The 27,695-nt window shown below is 43.2% G+C and overlaps 1 protein-coding gene across 2 annotated transcripts in view; it reads left to right on the top strand.

Annotated features, from left to right (window-relative positions):
• The window catches only part of MAPKAPK5 (MAPK activated protein kinase 5), a 94,318-nt gene extending 67,461 nt beyond the window's left edge, over positions 1 to 26,857 (top strand). For both annotated transcript variants that reach the window (XM_073564002.1, XM_073563992.1), the window contains 6 exons: positions 239 to 426; positions 7,926 to 8,046; positions 12,386 to 12,516; positions 13,700 to 13,815; positions 23,936 to 24,040; positions 25,419 to 26,857. In XM_073564002.1, coding sequence (XP_073420103.1) covers positions 239 to 426; positions 7,926 to 8,046; positions 12,386 to 12,516; positions 13,700 to 13,815; positions 23,936 to 24,040; positions 25,419 to 25,516 — 759 coding nt within the window. In that variant the 3' untranslated portion in view covers positions 25,517 to 26,857. The remainder of the gene's footprint in view (positions 1 to 238; positions 427 to 7,925; positions 8,047 to 12,385; positions 12,517 to 13,699; positions 13,816 to 23,935; positions 24,041 to 25,418) is intronic.
• The last annotated feature ends 838 nt before the right edge of the window (positions 26,858 to 27,695 follow it).

Here is a 27,695-nt window from a genome sequence, read left to right as displayed (position 1 = left end):
CCATCTGAAATGACTCTGGCAAAGAAGACAGACTACAGTAGGCAACCTGTCCAAAAATGTTTATAACCCAATTGCAAAATAGTATTTTAGACCAAAATACTTGTATGTAAGGTAAAAGAAAATGTCCCTGAAGGTGCTCTTATCCTTTTTAAAGGTGATTTTCAAACTAGTTAAGTTTTGTGTTCTAGATGCTTTCAGTAAATATACCAAATTGTGTGTTTTCTGTTTTCTCTCCCAGAGCTGTGACTTGTGGTCCTTAGGTGTCATTATCTATGTGATGCTCTGTGGCTATCCTCCGTTTTACTCCAAGCATCACAGTCGGACGATCCCAAAGGACATGAGGAAGAAAATAATGACAGGAAGCTTTGAGTTCCCAGAGGAAGAATGGAGCCAGATCTCTGAAATGGCAAAAGACATTGTTAGAAAGTAAGTTCTAGTGTTTGTTTTTGTTCTCTAGGTGTTTGGGTTTTGTCCTGATGCTGATTTGTAAAATAAATGAAATGCATATGATGAAATGCTGAGTTGGCTGCTCCGCTCACTGAGATTGACCAACACCAGAGTGTAGCACCCAGTAGACACTTCCCCGGAGCTTTTTGGCATTTTGTTTTTTTTTTTTTTTTGTTTTTTTTAAAGCACCCTTTATTTCAGGGTCCTGTACATGTGAAAAGGGGTTGCATGCATAATGTGTGAAAGGTTTAAGTAAACAGACTGCCAAATAGATACAACGGGGGAGAGGACCCGACCCTGACGGGCTTACAGCTTACAATCTGCAGGGTATTGGGGAACACAATTCTGATTATTGGACCTGTCACTGAGTCACGCTGTCTCAAAAAATAAATAATGGATGCCATCAGCTGAGCGCAGTGAAACCTTTGGAGAGAAAAATTCCCACCTGTTCTCTGCTGGGAGCTATACCTGATTTCGACTTGCAAATATTGTACATATACTGACCAAATACAGCTTCCAAAATAGGCCTAAACAGAGCGTTTTAGATACCTTAGGGCAGCGGTAACACCGTATGCAGTGATGAGGAGGTGACCCAGCAAAGTTTAAAGCAAAAGTCTCTTTAATATTTAACTCGCAAATAATGCACAGCACACAATATCCTCCAGATCGCAACCGGGAACCATATCCTCTGGATTACAGCCAATAAACACGCCAGTCCACCTCCTGAGACCAGTTGCCATGAGCGACTGCACTGCTGTGTACGCTGTGGGTGCCAGGCTATTCAGCTGCCTTGGCTGTTTGGCTTCGCTGGCCTGTTTTGCCTCACACAGGTGGAGTTATGCAGCCGACTGCTCTGCACTCTAACAAACACCAGACTGACTCTGAACCTGAAACACCCAAAACCTTTACTGCAGGGCTTTTAACTAGCAACCTTCAGCCACATGAAAAACCCGGCCCGGAATGAAACTTATTGCAACACTACCATCTATAGTCTTTTTCAATACACACAAGCCCAGAGCAGGTTTTCCCTAAATCTGCCTTGGACAACCAGCATGTCCAAGACCTATAAGCACTTTAATCTGCATTGCAACCAGAGCTACGTCTGTGAGTGCAATGCCCTCAATACGCCTCTGTGCGCATCCTGGGGGGAACATACAGCGGCCCTCACGTGTAGCCCCAGTCACTGCCTCACAATACTCATGCTATATATTTTCTGTACTTTCCTCACCATTAACCCCACTTATCCAAGGGTCAGCCAAACAAAGCCAAATGAGCACAGTGCTCCGCTTCAGACCCTTTTTTTCGTCAATCAATAGAGATCATAGCACTTCAACCCTCACCGATCAAAATTTGTGACTTTTCTCACTATCATGTCAGAAGTTTTCTGACACTAGAGGTAAATAATAAATGTAAGGTATGTGAATCAGAGTATTTACAATGATCTTCAACTTTACTGTAATACAATATATATATATATATATATATATATATACACACACTCACTGGCCACTTTATTAGGTACACCATGCTAGTAAGGGGTTGGACCCCCTTTTGCCTTCAGAACTGCCTCAATTCTTCGTGGCAGAGATTCAACAAGGTGCTGGAAGCATTCCTCAGAGATTTTGGACCATATTGACATGATGGCATCACACAGTTGGCGCAGATTTGTCGGCTGCACATCCCTGATGCGAATCTCCCGTTCCACCACATCCCAAAGATGCTCTATTGGATTGAGATCTGGTGACTGAGGAGGCCATTTGAGTACAGTAAACTCATTGTCATGTTCAAGAAACCAATCTGAGATGATTCGAGCTTTATGACATGGCGCATTATCCTGCTGAAAGTAGCCATCAGATGTTGGGTACATTGTGGTCATAAAGGGATGGACATGGTCAGCAACAATACTCAGGTAGGCTGTGGCGTTGCAACGATGCTCAATTGGTACCAAGGGGCCCAAAGAGTGCCCAGAAAAATTCCCCACACCATGACACCACCACCACCAGCCTGAACCGTTGATACAAGGCAGGATGGATCCATGCTTTCATGTTGTTTACGCCAAATTCTGACCCTACCATCCGAATGTCGCAGCAGAAATCGAGACTCATCAGACCAGGCAACGTTTTTCCAATCTTCTACTGTCCAATTTCGATGAGCTTGTGCAAATTGTAGCCTCAGTTTCCTGTTCTTAGCTGAGAGGAGTGGTACCCAGTGTGGTCTTCTGCTGCTGTAGCCCATCTGCCTCAAAGTTCGACGCACTGTGCGTTCAGAGATGCTCTTCTGCCTACCTTGGTTGTAACGGGTGGCAATTTGAGTCACTGTTGCCTTTCTATCAGCTCGAACCAGTCTGCCCATTCTCCACTGACCTCTGGCATCAACATGGCATTTCCGGCCACAGAACTGCCGCTCACTGGATTTTTTTTCTTTTTCGGACCATTCTCTGTAAACCCTAGAGATGGTTGTGCATGAAAATCCCAGTAGATCAGCAGTTTCTGAAATTCTCAGACCAGCCCTTCTGGCACCAACAATCATGCCACGTTCAAAGGCACTCAAATCACCTTTCTTCCCCATACTGATGCTCGGTTTGAACTGCAGGAGATTGTCTTGACCATGTCTACATGCCTAAATGCACTGAGTTGCCGCCATGTGATTGGCTGATTAGAAATTAAGTCTTAACACACAGTTGGACAGGTGTACCTAATAAAGTGGCCAGTGAGTGTATATATATATATGGAAAACTGACACACCTTATTGAATCAGGACCATTTTGCTATTTGCATATGGGCCAAGAGTCCTCAGAAACTCCCTCAAGGCCTCCTTCAACAGCCCTCAATGATTGTCAACATTTGTCTGTCTGAAGCACTGTGGGCATTATTAGAAGAGTAGATTCACTGACAAACATCCACATTCATGTATACAGGTGCTTCTCACAAAATTAGAATATCAAAGAGTTAAACTGAAATAAATTGTTAATACTAAAAGTGAAACTCATAATATATAGAGGCATTACAAACAGAGAGATCTATTTCAAGTGTTCATTTTGGTTAATGGTGATTATGGCTTACAGCCAATGAAAACCCAAAAGTCATTATCTCAGTAAATTAGAATACTATATCACACAAGCTTTAAAAATTATTTTAAATTCCGAAATGTTGGCCTTCTGAAATGTATGTTCACTAAATGCACTCAATACTTGGTCGGGGATCCTTTTATATCAATTACTGCATCAGTGCGGCGTGCCATGGAGGTGATCAGCCTGTGGCACTGAGGTGTTATGGAAGCCCAGGTTGCTTTGATAGCAGCCTTCGGCTCGTCTGCTTTGTTGGGTCTGGTGTCTCTCATCTTCTGCTTGACAATAGACAACAGATTCTCTATGGGGTTAAGGTCAGGTGCGTTTGCTGGCCAATCAAGCACAGTGATACTGTTGTTTTTAAACTAGGTATTGGTACTTTTGACAGTGTGGACAGGTGCCAAGTCCTGCTGGAGAATGAAATTTCCATCTCCAAAAAGCTTTTTGGCTGAGGGAAGCATGAAATGCTCTAAAATTTCCTAGTAGATGGCTGCGCTGACTTTGGTTTTGATAAAATACAGTGGACTTACACCAGCAGAATACATGGCTCCCCGAACCATCACTGATTGTGGAAACTTCACACTAGACCTCAAGCAGCTTGGATTGTGTCCCGCTCCACTCTTCCTCCAGACTCTGGGGCCTTGATTTCCAAATGAAGTGCAAAATTTACTTTCTCTGAAAACAACACCCTGAACCACTGAGCAACAGTCCAGTTCTTTTTCTTCTTGGCCCAGGCAAGACGCTTCTGGCGTTGTCTATTTGTCATTAGTGGCTTGACGCAAGGAATACAAAACTTGTATAGCCTATGACCTGGATACCTCTGTATGTGGTGGTTCTTGAAGCAATGACTCCAGCAGCAGTCCACTCCTTGTGAATTTCCCACAAATTTTTGAATGGCCTTTTCTTAACATTCCTTTCAAGGCTGCGGTTATCCCGGTTGCTTGTGCACCTTTTTCTCCTACACTTTTTCCTTCCTCTCAACTTTCCATTAATATGGTTGGAACAGCCAGCTTCTTTAGCAATGACCTTTTGTAGCTTACCCTCCTTGTGGAGTGTGTCAATGACTGCCTTCTGGACATTTGTCAAGTCAGCAGTCTTCCCCATGATTGTGGAGCCTACTGAAACAGACTAAGGTACCTTTTTAAACGCTTAAGAAGCTTTTGCAGGTGTTTTTTGTAAATTATTCTAATTTATTGCGATAATAACTTTTGGGTTTTTATTGGCTGCAATCCATAATCATCAATTGTAATATAGGAGTTTCACTTTTTGTATTGAAGAACTGAAATAAATTAACTTTTTGATATTCTAATTTTGTGAAAAGCACCTGTACATATATACAGAATCAGAGACCTGGGAATTTGAGGGTTCTGTACAGGATCTTAGTTCCTAGCATTGTACTTTTCTGGACAGAGTTCAGATGTTGCTCTTGGGAACTGTTGTAGCCGTTTTCCCAACTTAGGGGTCACTACTACAAGTGCTCCTATCACCACTGGAATCACTGTTGCCTTCACCTTCCACATCTTCTCCAGTTCTCCTTTGAGGCCCTGGTATTTCTCCAGCTTCTCATATTCCTCCTTTCTGATGTTGCTGTCACTTGGCACTGCCACATCTATTATCGTTGCTGTCTTCTGATCCTTGACAACTATCACAATGTCTGGTTGCTTAGCCAACACCTGGTAATCGGTCTGAATCTTGAAGTCCCACAGGATTTTAGCCCTTTCATTCTCTGCCACTTTCCCTGGGGTCTCCCACCTAGACTTAGCCCATATGCTGTGCAGATGTTCCTGTATACAATTCCCGCTACTTGGTTGTGGCGTTCGGTACACGCTGTTCCTGCTTGCATTTTGCATCCTGCCACTTTGTGTTGGATTGTTTGTTAGGTTTCTTTGCATAGTCTGCACCTTGGGTCTTGTCTTGTGTGGTAGATGCCTGCTTCTATTGATCTGGTACTTCATGCTTGCTCTTGTGCCGCTATGATTAGTGCCTCTGTGCTGTATCGGAGTCCAGCTTTCTCCAGCCATTGGTAGGATTTCTTCATGTCAGCCTCCTCCATTCTATCGATGGTACATCCCATGGCGCTTCATGTTCCTGTTCTTCCTTGAAGATCTGTTGTTGTTGCTGCCTTAGGCTTTCTCTCAGCATCTCATCTTTTGGTGCCATTTTTCTGATGTATTTCTGGATATGCCTTGTTTCATCCACAGTGGTAGCTTGGATGCTTATCAAGCCTCGACCACCCTCCTTTCCTTTTGTATACGTATACAATCTCTGGGTGCTAGACTAAGGGCCCCATCACACACAGCGAGATCGCTGATTTTGTGACGCATCAGCGATCTCTCCAGCTATATCACTGTGTGTGACGGGGATCAGCGGCCGGCCCCCTGCTGGGTATCGCTGATCGTGCACGATCGTCCTGGGCCATTTTTTGATCGTTGGTCTCCCGCTGGCCAGCACGCATCGCTGCGTGTGGCAGTGAGAGATCAGTGACGCTGGTTTCCAATATAAACATTGGGTAACTAAGCCGCGCGGCTCTTGAATACCCGCTGTTTACCCTAGATACCAACGCACGCTGGTTTCCAGGGTAAACAGCAGGTATCCAAGAGCCGCGTGGCTCTTAGTTACCTGATGTTTACGTTGGATACCAGCGTGCACGCTGGTATCTAGGGTAATCAGCAGGTATCCAAGAGCCGCGCGGCTCTTAGATACCCACTGTTTACATTGGAAACTAGCTTGTTCGCTGGTCCTGATCGCTGGAGGGGCTGTCTAACGATGTCCCAGCGATCCCTTCCATGTTTGATCGTTGGTGGGATCGCTGGGACATCGTTATGTGTAACGGGGCCTTTAGGGTGGAGACCTCCATGCATTGTGAGGAGCTTTCGTGTCTTCACATCTGCAGCTTCCATCTCTTCTTTTGGCCATCACACTATGCCAGCAGGGTATCTGATAACTGGCAGGACATATGTATTGATGGCGCGGATTTTACTCTTCAGGACCTGTCTTACCCTTTGATGGTATTTGGATGTTGCTGCTTTCCTTGCCTCCTCATCATAGTTACCGTATCCCTGTGGGATGCCGAGGTACTTGTAGCATGTCTGTACATCTGCTATGTGCCCTACTGGTAATGCCACTCCATCAGTCTTTACTACCTTGCCTTGAATTACCAACCAGCCGCACTTCTCTAGTCCGAAGGACATCCCGATGTCTTTCCTGTAGATCCTTGTCAGGTGGATCAATGAATTGATGCCTTGTTCGTTTTTCGCATACAGCTTGATGTCATTCATGTAGAGGAGGTGGCTGATGGTGCTTCCACTCTTGAACTTGTATCCATAGCCAGACTGTAATTATCTAAGGGGTTCAATCTTATGCAGAACAGCAATGGGGACAGTGCATCACCTTGGTGTATGCCGCATTTGATGGTCACTTTAGCTAGTTGTCTTGAGTTCCAGTGTTGTTCTCCATAGCCCCATTGAGTTTCTGAGGAAGGTTCTTAATTTCCTGTTGACATTATAGAGAGCCAAGCATTCACACATCCATGTGTGTGATATTGAGTCATAGGCTTTCCTGTAGTCAATCCAGACTGTGCTGAGATTGGTCTATCTGTATCTTGAGTCTTGAGCGACTAGTCTATCTACTAGGAGCTGGTGCTTAGAGCCTCTGGTGTTGGTCCCAATGCCTTTCTGAGCTGGATTCATTTACTGGTTCATATGGTTCTGTAGCTGGATGGCTATGATGCCTGACAGGAGTTTCCATGTTGTAAGGCAGGCTATTGGGAGGTAGTTGGATGGAACTGTACCTTTTGTGAGGATCCTTCATGATCAGCACTGTTCTTCCTTGTGTTAGCCAAGCTGGGTGGTGGCCTGCTTCTTGTTAGCCCAGCAGTCCGGTAATAACCTGTCAAGATATACGGATGACAGATCCGTATTGGGCCAGGACTTGATCAGTTATTGTGCAAGTATACTGAATGGCATGGAGATATCTCATCATATTTCTTGCAGTTCAGAAACCCATTAAAGTACCAAACGGAAATGGCAACAAACACTGTCAACATAACACAAGCGAGTTTGCATGAGATTGCAGAGTAACACATTGTAGACGATAGGTAGGTTTATAGCCCAGGCCTTGAAGTTTTAGTCGGGAAACTAACATTTATACAATCTTCAAATCCATTTATCATTCTTATTCTAAGGATGGTACGATACACAAGTTTTACATATTTTCCTTTGAGAACAAATGTGTTTTCAGAGATTCAATTTGCAGTGATGGCAGTGAAAGTCTCAAATTTAGAAGCTTCATGTCATATATATGTTTGAAGTAGCTGAGACCTGTTTGCTCTTTTTTCATTTTATTGTTTGGCTTGTAAGTAAAGCTCACTTTTCACATGACTGATGAGTGTCTATACCTGTCTCCCATCCAGGCTATTGAAGGTTAAGCCAGAAGAACGTCTCACCATTGAAGGAGTTCTAGACCACCCTTGGCTGAACTCTACTGAAGCTCTCGATAACATTTTGCCATCTGCACAGATGATGATGGACAAGGTTGTCATTGAATTCATATCTCCATGCCAATTACAAATTGTTCATATTGTACAATTGTCTGAGTAGTGTTGATGGGAATTTATATAGTTTCTATCTGTTTAGTGAAGAATTTGCTGGTAATCTGGTCAATGTATATAGTATTCACAATGTTGTTAAATTTGACTCATGATCACACATCATTCCTGAGGTAAAACCAGCTAGTGTCCATAACTTTTACAGTGCAGCCTAAAATTGGTTCTGTTAGTGGTGGATAGTTTCACAGCCATAGATTTACACAAAGTTTAGAAACGTTTGAAATGTCATAATGGCATGTCCAAAATGACTGGATGCATTGCCGCCTTGGTTCAGTGTTTTTGTACTGCTGTGCATTGTACATATAAACTAAAGTAGGCCAAAATAAGTACAAATAATTATTCTTATAAACAAACAACGTATAGACAGACGAGATAATACCACTATGTACATACAATATTTTTAGTAAGTCATAAATCTCAAAATAAAAGACATTAAGGCTGTATGCCCACGATGCGTTTTTTAAGCGTTTTCGCCACCTTTTTCCCGCAGCGGAAACTCTGAAAAAACGCATTCCCATGCAATCCTATGGGATTCCACTGTGATTCTGCAGTTGCTATGCCCATGCTGCAGATTTTTCCGTTGTGGAATCGCATAGTGGTGAAATCCGCAGCATGTCCATTATCGCTTGGAAAAGTGATTGACAGGTTGGTCACACTTGTCAAGCATAGTGCTTGACAAGTGTGACCAACTTTTTACTACTGATGCTGCCTATGCTGCATCATTAGTAAAAAATAGAATGGTAAAAAAATAAAAAATATGGTTATCCTCACCTTCTGACGGCCCCCGATGTCCTTAGCGGCCCTCCCGGTACGTTCCGTTCTCAGGGATGCTTTGCACGAAGGACCTTTGGGACGTCACACTCACTCGCTAGACCGCTACATCATCTCAGGTGATTTGCTCAATGCATTCCTGGGAACGGAAGATGCTGGCAGCGTGGCTGAGAGGTGGACAGAAATAATGGACATGCTGCGGATTTCACCGCTATGCGATTCCACAGCGGAAAAATCCACAGCAACTGCGGGCATTTCCGCAGCATTTCTGCAACTTGGGCACATAGCCTAAAAATGGTCAAGTGATACAGGACTGAAGGTCAAGTTGTATACCTTCATAACCTGGGATTTACCTACTCCTAAAGTGCAAATGTTTATGAAACCCAAATGTAAACTTATTAATAAATAAACCAATGGCCAATAAGATGCTCATGGCTAAAGTCTATAAATAATATCCATAAAAATACAAAAATAATACCCATAAAAATATGATCTGTAATCCCTTCTCACAATAATCTATCCAAATGGTGAGGGCTATACATCTAACATGGACAAAAAGCAGACAAACCGGATAAAACACATTAATTGTGTATGAACAAGACCACCTCAACACATGTTTTGCAAGAGATTTGTCCTTTGCATTGTACTTTATATACAGGATATGAGCAGAGCAACAAACACATGATGATGCAGGTAAAAAAAAAAAAAAAAAAAAATCTATCGGGGTATTTTTATAGTTTTAGCCTATGTGCACACGTTGCGGATTTTATGCGTTTTTGCCGCGTTTTTTCGACGCAAAATGCATGCAAAAAGCAACCCATTTAATTCAATGGCATTCCGCACATGCTGTGCTAATGCTGCGTATTTTTCTGTGGCGGAATCGCATCGCGGAAAAATAAGCAGTGTGCTCCTTCTTTGTGTGGAATCGCGGGGATTCCACACACATAGGACTGCATTGATCCGCTTACTTTTCGCATGTGGCTATGCCCACCATGCGCAAAGTAAGCGGAAAATGTGCAGATGGTACCCAGGGTCTGGAGGAGAGGAGACTCTCCGCTAGGCCCTGGGTACCCTATCCCTGTTAAAGAATTAAAATAAAAAATTGTGATATTCTCACCTTCTGGCGGCCCCCGCAGCGTCCCCAGGCCTTAGCGATGCTCCCGGCAAGTCCCGTTCCCACTGATGTCTTGCGACAATGACCTGTGATGACGTAGCGGTCTCGCGTGATGCTACTGTACGTCATGTGGGGTCATTGTCTCGCAATGCATCACTGAGAACGGGAGCATCGCGAGGCTCGAGAAGGCTGCGGGGGCCGCCGGAAGGTGAGAATCACATTTTTTTTTTTTTATTTATTTAATATTTTTAACATATCTTTTACTACTGATGCTGCATGGGCAGCTTCAATAGAAAAAAGTTGGTCACACTTGTCAAACACTGTTTGACAAGTGTGACCAACCTCTCAATCAGTTTTCCAAGCGCTGCTACAGATCGCTTGGAAAACGCTAGCATTCTGCAAGCCAATTACGCTTACAAAACGCTAGTTTTTCCCGGGAATTCCGCGGCAATTCCTCACGTGTGCACATAGCCTTACACCTAGTTTAGCTACCAAATCAGGCTAAAAATACCTCTCAAAATGTTGCATTTAGACACAACTTGAAGGTTTTTATATCCTGTTGCAAAGGCTATTCCAATGAGGGTGTATAATAAAGGATAAGCATCTTGCACTTGTCTGCAGCATATCATATTTAAGGGTGCCCATCATGTCCCCAAAGGCTATTAACCTGCAAATACTTGGTTAATCTGCAGGTTTATAGCATTCTAAATCTGTGCGGTTTCAGTCGCCACTCAGGACACAGCAGCAGCTGTAACCATGCCCTGGTACTGACAGCCATCTCAACAATATATCAGTGCAGAGTAAACGTATAGTGGAGAAAATTTGCATTTGATACACTGCTGATTTTGAAAGTTTTCTACCTCCAAAAATGGAGAAGTTTGTAATTTTTATTGTACACTTCAACTGTGAGATTGTGAGATACAGAATCTAAAAAATAGAAAATCACATTGTATGATTTTTACGTTATTAATTTGCATTTTATTGCATAAAATAAGTATTTGATGCAATAGAAAAACAGAACTTAATATTTTGGTACAGAAACCTTTGTTTGCAATTAAAGAGGTCAGACGTTTCTTGTAGTTCTTGACCAAGTTTGCACACACTGCAGCAGGGATTTTGGCCCACTCCTCCATACAGATCGTCTCCAGATCTTTCAGGTTTCGGGGCTGTCGTTGGGCAACGTTGAGTTTCAGCTCCCTCCAGAGATTTTCTATTGGGTTCAAATCTGGTGACTGGCTAGGCCACTCCAGGATCTTGAAAGCCACTCTAGTTGCCCTGGCTGTGTGTTTCAGGTCATTGTCATGTCGGAAGACCCAGCCATGAACCATCTTCAATGCTCTTACTGAGATAAAGAGGTTGTTGGACAAAATCTCCCTATGCAATGACCCTATCCATCCTCTATTCAATACGGTACTGTCGTCCTGTCCCCTTTGCAGAAAAGCACCACCAAAGCATGAGGATTCCCCTACCATGCTTAATAGTTGGGATGATGTTCTTGAGGTTGTACTAGTCCTTCTTCCTCCAAACACGGTGAGTGGAATTGATACCAAAAAGTCCTATTTTGGTTTCATCCTGACCGCATGACCTTCTCCCATGCCTCCTTTGGATCATCCAGCTGGTCATTGGCAAACTTCAAATGGGCCTGGAAATGTGCTGGCATGAGCAGGTGTAGTGTGTTACTAGCAGTAATGCTTGAGACTGTGGTCCCCCAGCTCACTTCAGATGACTGACCAGGTCCTCACGTGTAGTTCTGGGCTGATTCCGCACTTTTCGTAGAATTATCCTTACCCCACAAAGTTAGACTTTACATGGAGCCCCAGACCAAGGAAGATTGACAGTCATCTTGTGTTTCTTCCATTTTCTAATAATTGAGCCAACAGTTGTTGCCTTCTCACCAAGCTGCTTGCCTATTGTCCTGTACCCCATCCCAGCCTTGGGAAGCTCTACATTTATGTCCTTGGGTGTCCTTACAGAGCTCTTTGGTCTTGGCCATGGTGGAGAGGTTGGAGTGTGATTTGAGTGTGTGCACAGGTGTCTTTTATACAGGTAACAAGTTCAAACAGGTGCAATTAATACAGGTAATGAGATATGTGAGAGCCAGAGTTCTTGCTGGTTGGTAGGTGATCAAATCCTTATAACATGCAATAAAATGCAATATAATTATTTAAAAATCCTACAATTCTTTGTAGGCGGGAAAACTTGCAAAATTGGCAGTGTATCAAATACGTATTTTCCCCACTGTATATCTGCATGATAATAGCGTTAGGGGACATAACCAGTTCCCTTTAAAAACTCATCCGCTATTTTCACTTCTGAAGCTTTTGTGTCTTTGGAGCGCTCCAGAGGAACTAATTAACATGTGTGCCATTTTCCATTGCAGGCGATGGTTGCTGGGATACAACAAGCCCATGCTGAGCAACTTGCCAACATGAGAATTCAAGATCTCAATGTCAACTTGAAGCCATTGAACATTGTCAATAATCCCATATTGCGGAAAAGAAAACTTCTGGGGTAAATATTGTCCTACGTTATTAAATCCAGTTGAAGTCACCTTCTGACTGTCATATAAATTGTGTCCCTAATGTGCATCCACATTCTTTAAGTAAAATGACTATGGTCCATTGTAATTGCCCCCACTGTTTTGGCACCAGTAAGTGATTTTCTGGTGTAGGATAGGTGATAATTTTAGTGCTCATTGAAGAAAGTTCAACTGAGCATTCCCGATAAGGGGCTCTGGATTCTGAGATTGCTGCTCTGCAGAGTCTCTCCTTGAATGGAGTGGAGGTGCCCATGCTCGACCTCTGTTCTTATTTCATTCTCTATGGGAGTGTCCGAGAAAGCCAATTACCGCACTCTGATATTTGCGGTAGGCCTATAGACAATTACAACTAGTCAGATCGCTCCTTATAGACCCTCGCCAGCTTTTTAAACTGTTCTTCTCTGAAGCACTGCAGCGATTCAGAGTAAAACATATCTTGCTGCAGTCGCACAGACAGGTTCTGATTTATGCTGCCTATGGTTTAGACAGCTTGAAAGTAGTAATGGGCTCCATAATGAAAATTCAAAGTAAAAAACATAATTTGTAAACCTTACTATTTTTAACGTCACTGCCTGAAGCCAGTGAATTGACGCACTCATGGCTTAGGCTGGGTTCACATTGCGTTAGGGTCAATCCGCTAGCGGGATCCGTTAGGTAGCGGTGCTAACGCTATCTAACGGATCCGTTAGCGCACCCATTGACCGCAATGTTAATAACGCATATCACCACATGCCGAAATCGGCATGCGTTAGCAAGTATGCGTTATTTCCTGAAGCACCCTCGAACGCTCCTTGCATCGTTTTTGGGTGCGTTGGCATTAACGCACAGCGACCGGACCCGTTCGCTGTGCATAGAACTGTATGGGCTAACGCATGGTAGCGCTAGGTACCAGAGCACTACCATGCGTTAACGCATACCGTTAGTGCTATGGCACAAAGATACCTAAAATGATATTAGCGTTAGCGCATCTGTTTAATGGATCCGTTAAACGGATGCCCTAACGCAATGTGAACTTAGCCTTACATTCGGAAACTGAATAACTGCTCCAGGTCTCCTGCCACACCGCTTCTGGGCTGGTTACAGGATGTCTATATAGGTAGCCTGAAAAAAGGGTTTGCAGCGTGTAAACGTTTATTCATTTGTGTTTGATATCAGGACAAAGCCGAAGGATAATGTTTACGGCCAAGACCCCGAAAATTTAGCTGAAGATTCTAATGTCGCTCTAGAAAAACTCCGGGATGTGATTGCACAATGTATATTACCACAAGCTGGTAAGTTCCACTCCTATTTCTCCTTAGGTATAGCCAGCATATCAGTCTTGCTTTTTTTTTTTTTATCTAAAGTTCAGCATGGCTTCCATCCCATTCTAAATTTTTATGCAATTTGGATTTAAGCGTCCTAAAGATAGAATTTTTGTTTTTCAAACTCATGGATGGTAGTGTGTTTCGGGCTTTTTGAATCCCTGAAATCAATCTCAAACACCTGTGATAATTAGTTTTGCCAGGCGAGCCCAACTAAAGGAAAACTACTTAAGAAGAACGTTTGACACTTTTAAGCAGGCCACGGGTTACAAGCAATGTGAGAAAGAAAAAGGATCTCTCTGCTGCTAAAAAGAGTCATAGTGCCATGCCTTGAATAAGGTATGAGAATCATATTTTGAGCTGTAATCATGCGGAAAAAACTAGTAGACCCTTTACGGTCCATAACGTTGTGAAAATGACCTCAGCGCAGTTTGTAGAGTTTCTGACTGACCATTTTCATCCATGGTACAAAAAGAGGAACAGTGTCATCCATAGCAAAATAACCTTCATGTATGATCATGCACCATCTCATGCTGTAAAGAATACCTCTGAGTCATTGGGCGTTAGAGGATATGTGGCCACAATCCATCCTTGACCTCAATAAATTGAGAACATTTGGAATATCCTCAAGAAAAGATCTATGAGGACGCGTGGCAGTTCACATCAAAACTGCAGATCTGGGTGGTTATTTTGACATCCTAAAAAGAAATCCAAGCAGAAACGATCCAAAAATCTAACGTTCAACGGATGCAAGAATTGTGAAAGGGATATTAAATAAGGGTTCCTAAGATGATTATTTTTTTTATTTTTTTTTTTAGTAGAAAAATATTTTGATTTCCGTAAATGTGGCCTCTTAATGCTGCAAATTCAACAAATAACCATTTTCAGTTCTTTGGAACCTATAAAATGTTTGGAAAGTCTGTTGTGCATAATAATTTGGAAGAGAGCATTTTGAGGGTTTTTTAAGTTTTGAAAACAATACTGTTCTCATTGGGCGGTTTGTCCAATAAAATGTGATTTATACTGTAACAGTTGATTTAAATGTTACACTGTCTCATTTGCATCGACAACGTAGGAAATGTAGGGAAATAGCAATTGCGTAATAATTTGGAACACTGTGTACTTTTTATGAAAAATACCGTATTTACTCGTGTATAAGCCGAGATTTTTAGCCCATTTTTTTGGGCTGAAAGTCCCCCTCTCGGCTTATACACTAGTCAAATACCTGGGGGTCAGCGGGGGTGTCAGAGATCATACTGACGCGTCTCTGCAGAGCACGCCCCCCCGCTTCTCCCACAGTCTCCCTTCCTTCCTTATATGTGCATATTCATGAGTTTAATGAGTGGTACCATGTGACTGCTGAAGAAAGGAAGGGAGACCGTGGGAGACGCGGGGGGGGGCTGCAGAGACCGCGCCGGGAGGGGGTAAGTATATCCAATATTCACCTGTCCCCGGTCCACCGCTGCTCGCTCCTGTCTGCTGTGTCCTCTGTCAGTGACGTTTAGGCAGCAGAGGGCGCGGTGACGTGGTTTTTTTTTAAACCAAAGATTTTTATTATATTCAAATGTCGTTATAATTACATTCAAGCAAAGCTTTCAAATCATCTCCATTGCATATAGAAGAATACACGACATTCAATTTCCTCCCCGTCATAAAAAGAAAAGATAACCTAACCCGACCTCCTCCCTCCCCCCCCTTCCCAACTGCAATACAGACTTTCTCAATGTGATTGTCTCCACTGTAACCACATGGCCCAGAGTTTTTCAAAGTGAGCTTCCGTATGTCGCCTTCTATAAATTCTCTCCTCCAATCGGATTACGTTATTCACACGGATAACAAACTCCCCAGTCGTTGGGGGTTCAGCATCGATCCATTTTTGAGCTATCAGCTTACGGGCAATATATAAGAGTTTTGCTATGATGGACTTATAGGCATTCCCCACCGACACCTCCTCCACATACCCCAACACACACGTTACTGGGTCCCTTCCTATATCACATCGGTATATCTTCTCAACAAGCCCTATAACCTCCTCCCAGTATAATGAAAGTCTTGGACAAGACCAAAGCATATGGAGCATTCCCGCAGGTTCATACCCACATCTTGGACACTCCGCATTATCCCTCAAGCCCATTTTCCTCATAAGTTCTGGAGTCTTATATGTTCTATGTACAATATATATTTGCGATATCCTACCTGGCTCACTCAAAGAGAGTTTAGGTATATACTCTAAAATAGACTCCCATGTATCATCTACTATTTCCCCCACTTCTCTCTCCCATTTAGATTTTACTGTTAGAGGAAACCCAGTCAAGTAAGAATATAATAAATCTCTATAGATGGTAGATATAACACCTCTCGTACCCCCGGACGCACACACATAGTCCAATACCACATCCCTCTGCACCGTCATATTCATTATCTGTTTCTGCGCTTGAAATGCATGCCTGAGACCAAAATATCGAAATTCCCCACTACATGGGAGTCCAAACTCTTCTTTCAAAACAGTAAAAGACTTGATCTCAGACCCCTCCAATAGTTGCCACACATATTGCAAACCTCTCCTCTCCCAATCAATAAAGTCCTTCAGTTTGTATAGTTCAGAAAGGTTCACATTATCCCAGATAGGTGTGTATGTCGTCAATTCCTCAACTCTTCTAAGAATTTTGATATGTTGCCATATTTTGTGCATTAGTCCAAATGTGGGCATGTCCTTCCCTAATCTCCCAAAGTTTCCTGCTTCTAGACTCTGTACCAGTGTTCTCTTGTTGGTCAGTTGGGCCAAAACTCTCCCCATAACGCTCAAGTTCCCCTCCTCTCGGCAACCCCTAAAGTGCTGCCCCTGCGTTGCCACAAAGTATATCCATGGATTTGGCGCCGCCAACCCACCCTCTTCCTTCCCCCTTTGCAGTATTTCCAATTTAATTTTTGCTTGTTTTTTCCCCCAAATCAATTCTCTAAAAATGGTATTAATTTTGTAAAAAATTTTCTTGGGAATCCAAACCGGGGCATTATGGAGGACGTACATCAACTGAGGCATCAGAATCATTTTAATTAGATTTGTCCTCCCCACTATTGATAGTACTAGCTTACACCACGCTGTCATCTTAACTTTAAATTTAACTAGTAATGGGTCCAAGTTTAGTTCGAGAAATCTAGATATAAGCATAGATACCCATATTCCGAGGTATTTAAATTCCTTAACTACTTTCAAGTGTCTAACTACCCCCCCCCACATCTTGATCTCCCAGCTCTCTATCAATCCCCATGATACATGACTTGTCCCAATTAATTCTCAATCCGGAAAAGTATCCAAATTTCCCTATAAGGCCCATGACCTCAGTCAGTGCTTCTCCGCCGTCTTTTAAGAAAAGGAGTATTTCATCCGCGTATAGGGCGATCTTTTCCTCCAATTCCCCATATCTAAAGCCTTGTATTTCTTTGGAGTTACGAATTTTAATCGCTAACGGTTCCATCGCTACAGCAAACAATAACGGTGACAATGGACATCCCTGACGAGTTCCTCTGAACAACCCAAATGCCTCCGAAGTCTCCCCATTAATCCTAATATATCCTTTCGGGTCTACATACAGTAACTTAACCCAGGAGATAAATCTATGCCCAAATCCCATACATTTCAGTACTGCCCATAAATACTTCCACTCTACCCTATCAAATGCCTTTCGTGCATCCAGTGAGACCACCACCCTTTCCCCCCTATTATCTGCTGGAATTTGAATATTCAAAAAAAGTCTTCGCAGATTAATGGCGGTGGATCTATTTTGTAAGAACCCTGATTGGTCTGGATGTATCAATTTGGGGACAACTCTAGACATTCTTATCGCCAACATTTTGGCTAGTATTTTAACATCTGATGTCAATAACGAGATTGGTCTATAGGATTCTACGGATGAGGCATCCTTCCCTTCCTTAGGAATCACCACGATTACAGCCTCCCTCATAGATCCTGGCAATACCCCTTTCTCTACTGCCACCTCAAGTACGTGCTTAAAGGGAAGGTGCCATCCAAAAAATTTTTTTTCAGCAATTGAAAAAATGTAAAGAATTAATGTTTACATTTTCTTAAAAAATATTATCATTTGTTTTTAATTTTGCAAAATATGAAAAATAATTTTAAAAAGTTTGGCATTTCCACTTAACACTAGGGGGAGCAGCTACTGAAATCTGGCACAAAAACCTATGACATCTAGGAACACAGTGAGCAGCCATTTTGATGGGGCCTGCAAAGTTACTGACTGTCTTTGCATGTAAAGTCTGGATCAGAACAGGCCATCAATCAGCAGAAATATTTCCTGGATTTCAGTGGAGCAGACAAGCAGACGGTCCATCCATGTGTATAAAACACAGCGCTCTATGTACAATCCCTGACACCGAACAGGGTGCCCCCCAGAGACCAGCACACTGCTCTCCTGAAATACTCTGTGCTGCTGTCGCCCTGCTCCTTCCACCATACATCAGGCCCCTGTCGCCTCGGTTTCACACATCGCCAGGACAGGATCTGAGGAGAGGAATGGGAATGGGGTCTTCAGTCACCAAGGATGGCAGGCAGCAAGGATTCTGTGAGCAGGGTGACAGCAGCACAGAGTATTTCAGGAGAGCAGTGTGCTGGTCTATGGGGGGCACAGAGGGAGATATATGGGGGAGGAGCAGGGAGACAGCAGCACAGAAATCCAGGAAACATTTCTGCTGATTGATGGCCTGTTCTGATCCAGACTTTGCAGGCAAAGACCCCATTCCCCACCTCAGATTCTGTCCTGGCGATGTGTGAAAGCGAGGCAACAGGCGCAGTCCGGGGTGACGCTGGGAAGCAGGCTGGGGGAAATGTAGCCATACAGTAACGATAAAAATGAGACCCCTCTCTTCAGCTGCCTCACCAGCCCTCCCCTGACTGCACCTATTACCCCTGACCCGTGTGCAGGTGCTCAGCCAGAACCACCCTAGAATGGGTCCCCTTTTAGCAGATAATACTGCCATAGTGTTCTCACATAATACCGCCATATACTTCACACATAATGCCGCCATATAGTTCACACACAATCCGACCATGTAGATCACACATAAAACCAGCAGGGTGACAGCAGCACAGAGTATTTCAGGAGAGCAGTATCATACAGGATAGGATTAGATACACGGCTCAGCAGTCAGTATCACACAGGAGAGGATTAGATACACAGCTCAGCAGTCAGTATCACACAGGAGAGGATTAGATACACGGCTCAGCAGTCAGTATCACACAGGGGAGGATTAGATACACGGCTCAGCAGACGGTATCACACAGGATAGGATTAGATACACGGCTCAGCAGTCAGTATCACACAGGATAGGATTAGATACACGGTTCAGCAGTCAGCATCACACAGGATAGGATTAGATACACGGCTCAGCAGACAGTATCACACAGGAGAGGATTAGATACACGGCTCAGCAGACAGTATCACACAGGATAGGATTAGATACATGGCTCAGCAGACAGTATCACACAGGATAGGATTAGATACACGGCTCAGCAGTCAGTATCACACAGGATAGGATTAGATACACAGCTCAGCAGACAGTATCACACAGGAGAGGATTAGATACACGGTTCAGCAGACAGTATCACACAGGAGAGGATTAGATACACGGCTCAGCAGACAGTATCACACAGGATAGGATTAGATACACGGCTCAGCAGTCAGTATCACACAGGAGAGGATTAGATACACGGCTCAGCAGTCAGTATCACACGGGATAGGATTAGATACACGGCTCAGCAGGCAGCATCACACAGGATAGGATTAGATACACGGCTCAGCAGTCAGCATCACACAGGATAGGATTAGATACACGGCTCAGCAGTCAGCATCACACAGGAGAGGATTAGATACACAGCTCAGCAGTCAGCATCACACAGGAGAGGATTAGATACACGGCTCAGCAGACAGTATCACACAGGATAGGATTAGATACACGGCTCAGCAGTCAGTATCACACAGGAGAGGATTAGATACACAGCTCAGCAGTCAGTACCACACAGGAGAGGATTAGATACACGGCTCAGCAGTCAGTATCACACAGGGGAGGATTAGATACACGGCTCAGCAGTCAGTATGACACAGGGGAGGATTAGATACACGGCTCAGCAGTCAGTATCACACAGGATAGGATTAGATACACGGCTCAGCAGTCAGTATCACACAGGATAGGATTAGATACACGGCTCAGCAGTCAGTATCACACAGGATAGGATTAGATACACGGCTCAGCAGTCAGTATCACACAGGATAGGATTAGATACACAGCTCAGCAGTCAGTATCACACAAGACAGTATTACAGATATGCCCACACTGGTGAAACTTCCAGCCCCCCCATACACTAGACTATGGGCTGTATAAGTCACTGTCCTCAGACAGCCATAAAAGCTGTCATAAAAGGGAAGGTGTCAGATTACCGGAGATCACTGGGGCTGTGAGTGAGGAGGCGGAGACAGAGGAGAAGAACACAGTAGAGCAGGAAGCACAGGGCCGAGCCTGGAGTAAGCAGAACAGAGGAGCATAGAGGAAAGTCACCCGCACTCACCACTCTCCATCCTCCGGCTCCAGTGAGCGCTTCTCTCCTCTGCTGACCACCTTCTCCATATCTTCAGCCTCTCCTCACAACACAGGACCTGTTATGCCACAAGTGGTCCTGTGATAGAGGGTAAGTGGAGCTCAGCAGACAGCACTGGGCTACAGTAAAATGGCGCCCAGCCACACCTACAGCAGTGAATGGTGCAGCCCACAGGAGCGTGCCCAGTTCACTGCTAATGAGGCTGCATGGTGGGGTCGGGAGCCGTCCGCAGTCTCCTATGTCCAGGGACGGCCATATTTGCAGACTGTATGAGTCCTCCACAGATCTGCAAATCAAGATGGCAGCGCCCAGTGGCTACATTAAAACATTATTACAAACAAACCATAAATCCTGGTTAGTACAACATTTGCTGAAACAACATGTTTTGTTACTTACTATTTTTTTGCAAATTATATAAAATTGCGGCACCTTCCCTTTAAGTTTGGGTGCTACAATTTCTATTAATTCTTTGTACACTTCTCCTGGGATCCCGTCAGATCCAGGTGACCTGTCATTTGTTAATGATAGGATAGCCTTCTCTACCTCTTCCACAGTAAATAATTCTTCCAAGTTTTGTTTATCAATATCATCTAACTTAGGTAGCTCTATCTCTTGTAAATATCTATCCATCTCCAGATCTGAGGCCCTCAATTCCGAGGTATACAGTTCAACATAATATTCCTTAAAACACTCCAATATCCCGGTGGTATCCTTATGGACTGCCCCATCTTTAGTGACAATTTCATATATTTGTGAGGGTTTTTTCTGTGCTGCAGTAATCACTGATAATAAATGTCCCACCTTTTCCCCCTCTTCATAGAACAATGCTTTTTGGAATGCCCTTTTCTTATCTATCCCTTGTAGGTATAACTTATTTACTTCCTCTTGTGCTTCTTTTAATGCGTTTTGGGTGTCGGCATTGGGTCTAACTATCATTTCTTCCTCTGCCCTACTAAGCCTATCTGCTGCCTCCTGATTCACTTGCCTCGTTCGTGTCTTCTGTCTCGAGATATCTCGTATGAATAAACCCCGCAAGTAAGCTTTCATGGTATCCCATACAATAAGTGGATCCGCAGTACCTTCGTTTAACTGAAAAAACTCAACAATATCATTTTTAATAGTTCCCATGTTTAAACATTTGAGCCATTCCGGGTGAATTGTCCCCCCTGCTCTCTTCCCTTTCCCCATTCCCACTCTCAGACTAACCACAACTGCCCTGTGATCGGAGATAAGTCTCTGTAAGTATTCCACCGTCCCAACCATTCTGTCCATGCCCCTATTACCCAGTGCTAAGTCTATTCGTGATAAAGTGTGATACGAAGTCGAATAACACGAAAAGCATTTCTTCCCCTCATTGCGTACTCTCCATAAATCTATCATATCCATTTCGCTAACATATATCCCAAATGGAGTCATCTTGTTTTTCCTAGGGCAATTACCCCCATTACCCGCCCGGTCCCAAAACTCATTCATAACATTATTAACGTCTCCTAATATTAGCACTGGATAATCCCCTCTCCCTCCAATCCACTCAAAAATCTCCTGCAATTTCTTTTTCGAATATGGGGGTGGAATATAGAGGGCCACCACAATCATGCATATTCCAGAAATTCGACAGTGCAGAGACACAAACTGTCCGTCCTTATCTACGCAAGAATCAATTTCTTCATAATTAGTATGAGAGTGTATCAGTACAGATACTCCCCTTGCGTAAGCTGAATACATAGAGTGATAGGCCCGAGTGATCCATTTTTTCCCCTCCAACCAGTTTTCCTTTCCTTTAATCAAATGGGTTGCGGTGACGTGGTTAGTGTGCACCGCGCCCTCTGCTGCTTGTACAGTCACTGACAGAGGATGCGGCAGACAGCAGCGATGGACCGATGACAGGTGAATATCTCAGGTGCTGGGTCCTGAGCCAGCGGCACCTGTCCCCCATAGCGCACCGGTGTCTCCGCCTGCTCAGGACCCGACACCTGGCCCCTAGGGACGAGAGGTGAGTGTCATTTTTTTTTTTTTTTTGCAGCAGCAGCATATGGGGGAATAATCTATGGGACATTTTATGGGGGCATAATCTATGGAGCATCTTATGGGGGCATAATCTGTGGAGCATCTTATGGGGGCATAATCTATGGAGCATCTTATGGGGCCATTATTAACCTTTGTGCAGCATTCTATGGGGTGTATTTTGTATGGAGCATCTTATGGGGCCATCATGAACTGTATGGAGCATTATATGGGGCTCCTGATTCAATATTGATATTCAAAAACATTTAACCTATTGATGTCTCAATTAATTTTACTTTTATTGGTATCTATTTTTATTTTTGAAATTTACCAGTAGCTGCTGCATTTTCCACCCTAGGCTTATACGAGAGTCAATAAGTTTTCCCAGTTTTTTTGTGGCAAAATTAGGGGGGTCGGCTTATACACGTGTATATACGGTATATGACGTGTGTTTAGTGAATATCTATGACACAGACTTATCACTGCCAAGCCATGCAACAGGATAGTCAGGAGTCCAAGGTCAAAAGCCATGAAGGTATGTCATAAACAGAAGGAAGAGACAAAGGCTTAAGGTACTGTCACACTTAGCGATGTACCAGCGATCCCGACCAGCGATATGACGCGGTCAGGATCGCTGGTACATCGCTAAGTGGTCGCTAGTGAGCTGCCACACAGGCAGATCTCACCAGCGACATCGCTGGGGACGGGGGTCGCTACTTACCTGTCACACTAGGCGGTCCTGCGTCCTCCCGCCCGGCTCCACGCTCGTCTCTCCACAGGAAGCTGACGACGAGAAACAGTCCTGGACGTTCTCGCGCGATCAGCAATAACCAGCGGGGGAGCGGGTCGTAGGTAAGTATCAGACACAGCGATGTCGCTAGCAATATCGTTATAACGTCACAAGTTATAGCGATATTGCTAGCGATATCGCTTAGTGTGACAGTACCTTAAGTCAGGTAACGTTCCAAGGTCAGAATACCAGGAGGATAGCGGATCAAAGCAAAAGGGGTTAAACAGACGAATGGTCAGAACAAGGTTGAGTTCCGGCAAAGGAAAGATCTACAAACAACTCAAGGCACAGAGAGACAAATCACACAGAAGCTGAATGTACGCCTTACAGAGGTCTGGTGTGAACATCCTAGTTAAGTAGCCTGGCAATCACCTGGGATAATGAACACCTGGAGGCAACCAGCGCCTCCCAATCTCAGATTGGATGGCCGAGCAGATAATAAACACACTGATGGTTCAGCACGCCCCTGACCAGCCTGGACTGAGTTGTCCGTAACTGCATCCCAGACACACTCAGGGTGGAACCATTACAATATCTATCAAAGCTAGAACAAAAGAACAGATTGCCTGTGTGCAACTATTGTGTACTCTTGTTGCCAATTAAGTTCACAGCCTCAGTAGTTCTATATCAAGTCTGTGAAATTTTGTATATTTTGGTAATTATTATTTATTTTATTTTTTTGTCAGGAGAAAATGAAGATGAAAAATTAAATGAAGTTGTGCTAGAAGCCTGGGAATACAATAGAGATTGTAAATTGCTCAGAGACACGTTACAAAGTTTTAGTTGGAATGGTGAGATAATGAATGTGCATTGCTGGAGCCTGCCGTAGACATTAATTATAAATGACCTTTCTGCTCTCATGACACATCTATTTAAATAAATGCATGTGGTTCACATAAAAAAAGAAAAAAAAAACAGTTGTGAAACCTCTTTCCTTACAACTCTGCATTGTGCCCTTCCCCGGTTACGCCTCATAGAAGTTTAGAAAATCGTCAATTTTTACCATTCTCTATGTTAATGGGACATGCCCCTAGACAGGTGGGTAGGTCCTAGACAGTCAGCATGGATTGGGCAGGACCAACTAGTGTGGTGACGCACCCACCCCGAGCTGGTAACACCTAGCTGGTATTTTAATCCTAATTTCTAGGAGAAATGGCAGAGGGACACCACCAGACAAAGCTCTAAGAGAAAATGCTCCAGAATTGTTATGAGGAAACGATTACGGCATTTACTAAGGTAGACACGTCAGGAGAGCAAACTGGCCAGGAATTGTCACCCTCATGTTCCCAATTATTACTGAGAAATATGCATGGACGTGCTCTTTAAAAAAAAAAAAAAAAGTGCGTGCGTTCTCAACAGTATGCCTCCAATTTTATACAGAAGCTTATGTTTCTGTTGTGTAATGTCCGGTGAGATACTTCTAAAGGTGAATATCTGCGCAGACACCGTGCACAAAGGATGCATGACTGTAGTAAGGCATGCGTGTGTCCGGAGTGTGGTCTGCACAGAAGTATGCCTTGGACAATGGATATGTTTTATTTTAGGAGATCATATTGGCTCACTCACATGGCCGAACCAAGGACAGCCTGTATCTGATACCAGCTCCGTCATGACAAACGCTGCCACGGTTCAGAGAAAACATGCTTTGAAAAGGCAGCCCAGATCAAGGTGACTAGTTAAAGTACTAGATCCCATTTGGCTTTTCCTTGCCCCAATCCCCTTGATCAATAGATCTCCCCATGAGTGTATAGGGAGAGTGCTGTCAGTCAAGGGGAATGGGCCAGAGAGAAGCTTATCAAAGTATGTTCCCTCTGATTCAGGGTTAAGCATATATCTGAAATGACGGCGCCATTCTGATTCATGCTGCCTGTGATTTGGGACGCTGATGGGACCCTTTAATGAATGGCACATTCTTATATTCTAAAACTTGTATGAGAGGCACCTATGATAAAGCATGTAAAGAGTGAGTCCATAGGTAGTCTCCTTTTGATAGTGTGTTGGCGCATTGTATGCAGCAGATATCCTGACGTCAGGTGAATGGAGAGAGCTCACGCCTGTATAGACTTTGGGGATTTTATTTATTTTTTGGGAGGCATGAGCATGTTTGTTTTGTAACCACTTATTTTATACCAAATCCCTTCACATTAACCTTTTATTTGTCTGTTTTAGGCCAAGGATTTACAGACAAAGTCGATCGCCTCAAACTTGCGGAAATAGTCAAACAAATTATCGAGGAGCGAACAAATTCTCAAGAAGATTCCCCTTAGCTAAAGTGTTTGTTTTTTTTATGGTTTTATTTTCTTTTTTTAGAAGATAAAAAATCTTGCATCTTAAATAACTGTAAAATAGTTTTATGTAAATTATATCACTGAATTTCCACAGTGCTTGAAAATTCAGTATACATGTAGATAGGCGTTTAAAAAAAAAAAATCATTGGTACTGTAATTTATTTAGAAAAATGATGAACTGATTTGGATCTTTTTTTTTTCACACTACTGTACTGTTAACAGGTACAATCCTAGCAGGGAATACATGGCCGTTAATGGCTTTGTAGTATACCATAAAGGTATGAGCCCTTTCCATTTGTTGCTCCTAGGTAGCAGCTGCTCGATCCTTACACTACCAGACGCCACCATAACTTGCTTGAGCATTGCGATGCAGGTGTGAATGGTAGTCACTACAGTCCATACTTGAAGAATGCTTTGTGGAGTGTACCTGACGGGGTTACACTGACTAGCAGTTTCCTCAGGAATAATTGGAAAGGGCACATGCCTTTGAATTGTTCACCAGCTGCTCTGCAAATGTGCCAGTGTAATTCAGAAAGAAATAGGACTTCACATACTACCAATACTTCAAGAGTAGCTGTGGACTTATGTTTTATGTCCTATATCAATAGTACATATGAAAATAGCAACCTTTGTAATATGTCTGATCGGAGAAATCTGCCTTTTACCCTTCTGGATTGATTTTTTTTTTTTTATTTATTTTTTTATTCAGAATATGGGGTAAAAATGGTCTTCAGCGTAGACTGCTTTTCGTATTACTGAAAGAGAAGATGACGTTCATATTCATGAAGTTCTATGGAGATGGGTGCTACGAGGGAGGAGAGGCACGTATTCTGCTGCAAGTTCTCCTGAAATGACAGTTGTATTTTGAACTTTTCTTTAAGTGTAACTGCCATTTCAGGAGAACTTGCAGCAGAATGTCTGGCTCAGCCTCCAGCTCCTCCTCCTCTCCCCTACTTCCCTGTCCATAGAATCTTACGACCAGAAACAATTATCTCCTGTCTCCTTTTGGGAAAAATCGGTCTTCACTGAATGCAGATTTTACCATTTGAATACAGTGTCACTGTAGGACAAAGGAGCGTATATTTTCTGATTTAAAATATATATGACAAAGTTTCTTATTCTCATGTGTACTATTGATTTATGAAAAAAATAATAATGCCGATCGATTGCTCTTTAAGATATCAGTAAAGCTTACCTATATGGGCAGAACTTTCATGAAATCACCAACCCTGGAATTGTCAGATTTGTTTTGTTAGTTTCTTTTCCAATAGGTGGCGCTGCTGTACTATAACATAGTAAATCGGATCCCTGTTCAAATGTTGGAGATTTTTATCACTTATTTTTGTGTGGTACGTGTCTTATTTTTCACTTTTAACTGCACAGCTTTCAGCTTTAATAGATTGTGTTGTAGATACCTTTTTTTTCTATCTTAACCCTTTCTTCAAAACAAAATATACATATGTGGCATAAACTCGTTGCCTAAACTCGCTGCGATGAGCTGCAGACTGAAGTGCCAATTCTAGGGTTCTCTATAAACCTATTTCTTAGCAGCAGTGTCGGGGTCTTGTGGCACAGTTGAAGTCACCCACCGCTTTCTTTGTGGGGGTATATCCCCTGGCTTCATCTTCTACAGCTCTTTTGTACCAGAGATATTAGTTGACTGTGCATTGTCGTATAGTCGGAGATTTCTTCCAGATCGTTTGTTCGTCTTTTCTGTCTGTATGTGTTATTTTATTATATCATAGTCTACTTTTTATTCTTATTTTCTGTCCGCAAAGCTGCTTTTTGGTAGAGTATTTGAAGACGAAACCATGTCCTAATAGAGTTTGTAGGACATCTATATTGCATGGACCTATATTCTACAATCCACTGATATGTGAAGGTCATCCTCAGTGGTCCTATCCACTTCATGAATATCTGCTTTTCTTCTATGCTGGAATCAAGGACACTTCTAGCTGCACTTTTTAGTTTATTACTATTACTGCATAGATCAGAACGAAAAATTGCTACAAAAGTCGTTGCCTCCTCTTAGCTGCTTCTGGGTAGCATCATATATTGACTTTTAAAGGCTAGCACTTATTCAACTAGAAAAGCAGATTTATTTGAGGACTGAATGGAGTTCTGTCTAGCTGTGCCTCCATTAAAGATATCTGCACCC

This window comes from Dendrobates tinctorius, unplaced genomic scaffold (genome assembly GCF_039654945.1).
Source record: "Dendrobates tinctorius isolate UK_male_01 unplaced genomic scaffold, ASM3965494v1 ptg000003l, whole genome shotgun sequence".
Lineage (NCBI taxonomy): Eukaryota > Metazoa > Chordata > Amphibia > Anura > Dendrobatidae > Dendrobates > Dendrobates tinctorius.
This window is presented reverse-complemented; position numbering and strand designations above follow the sequence as displayed.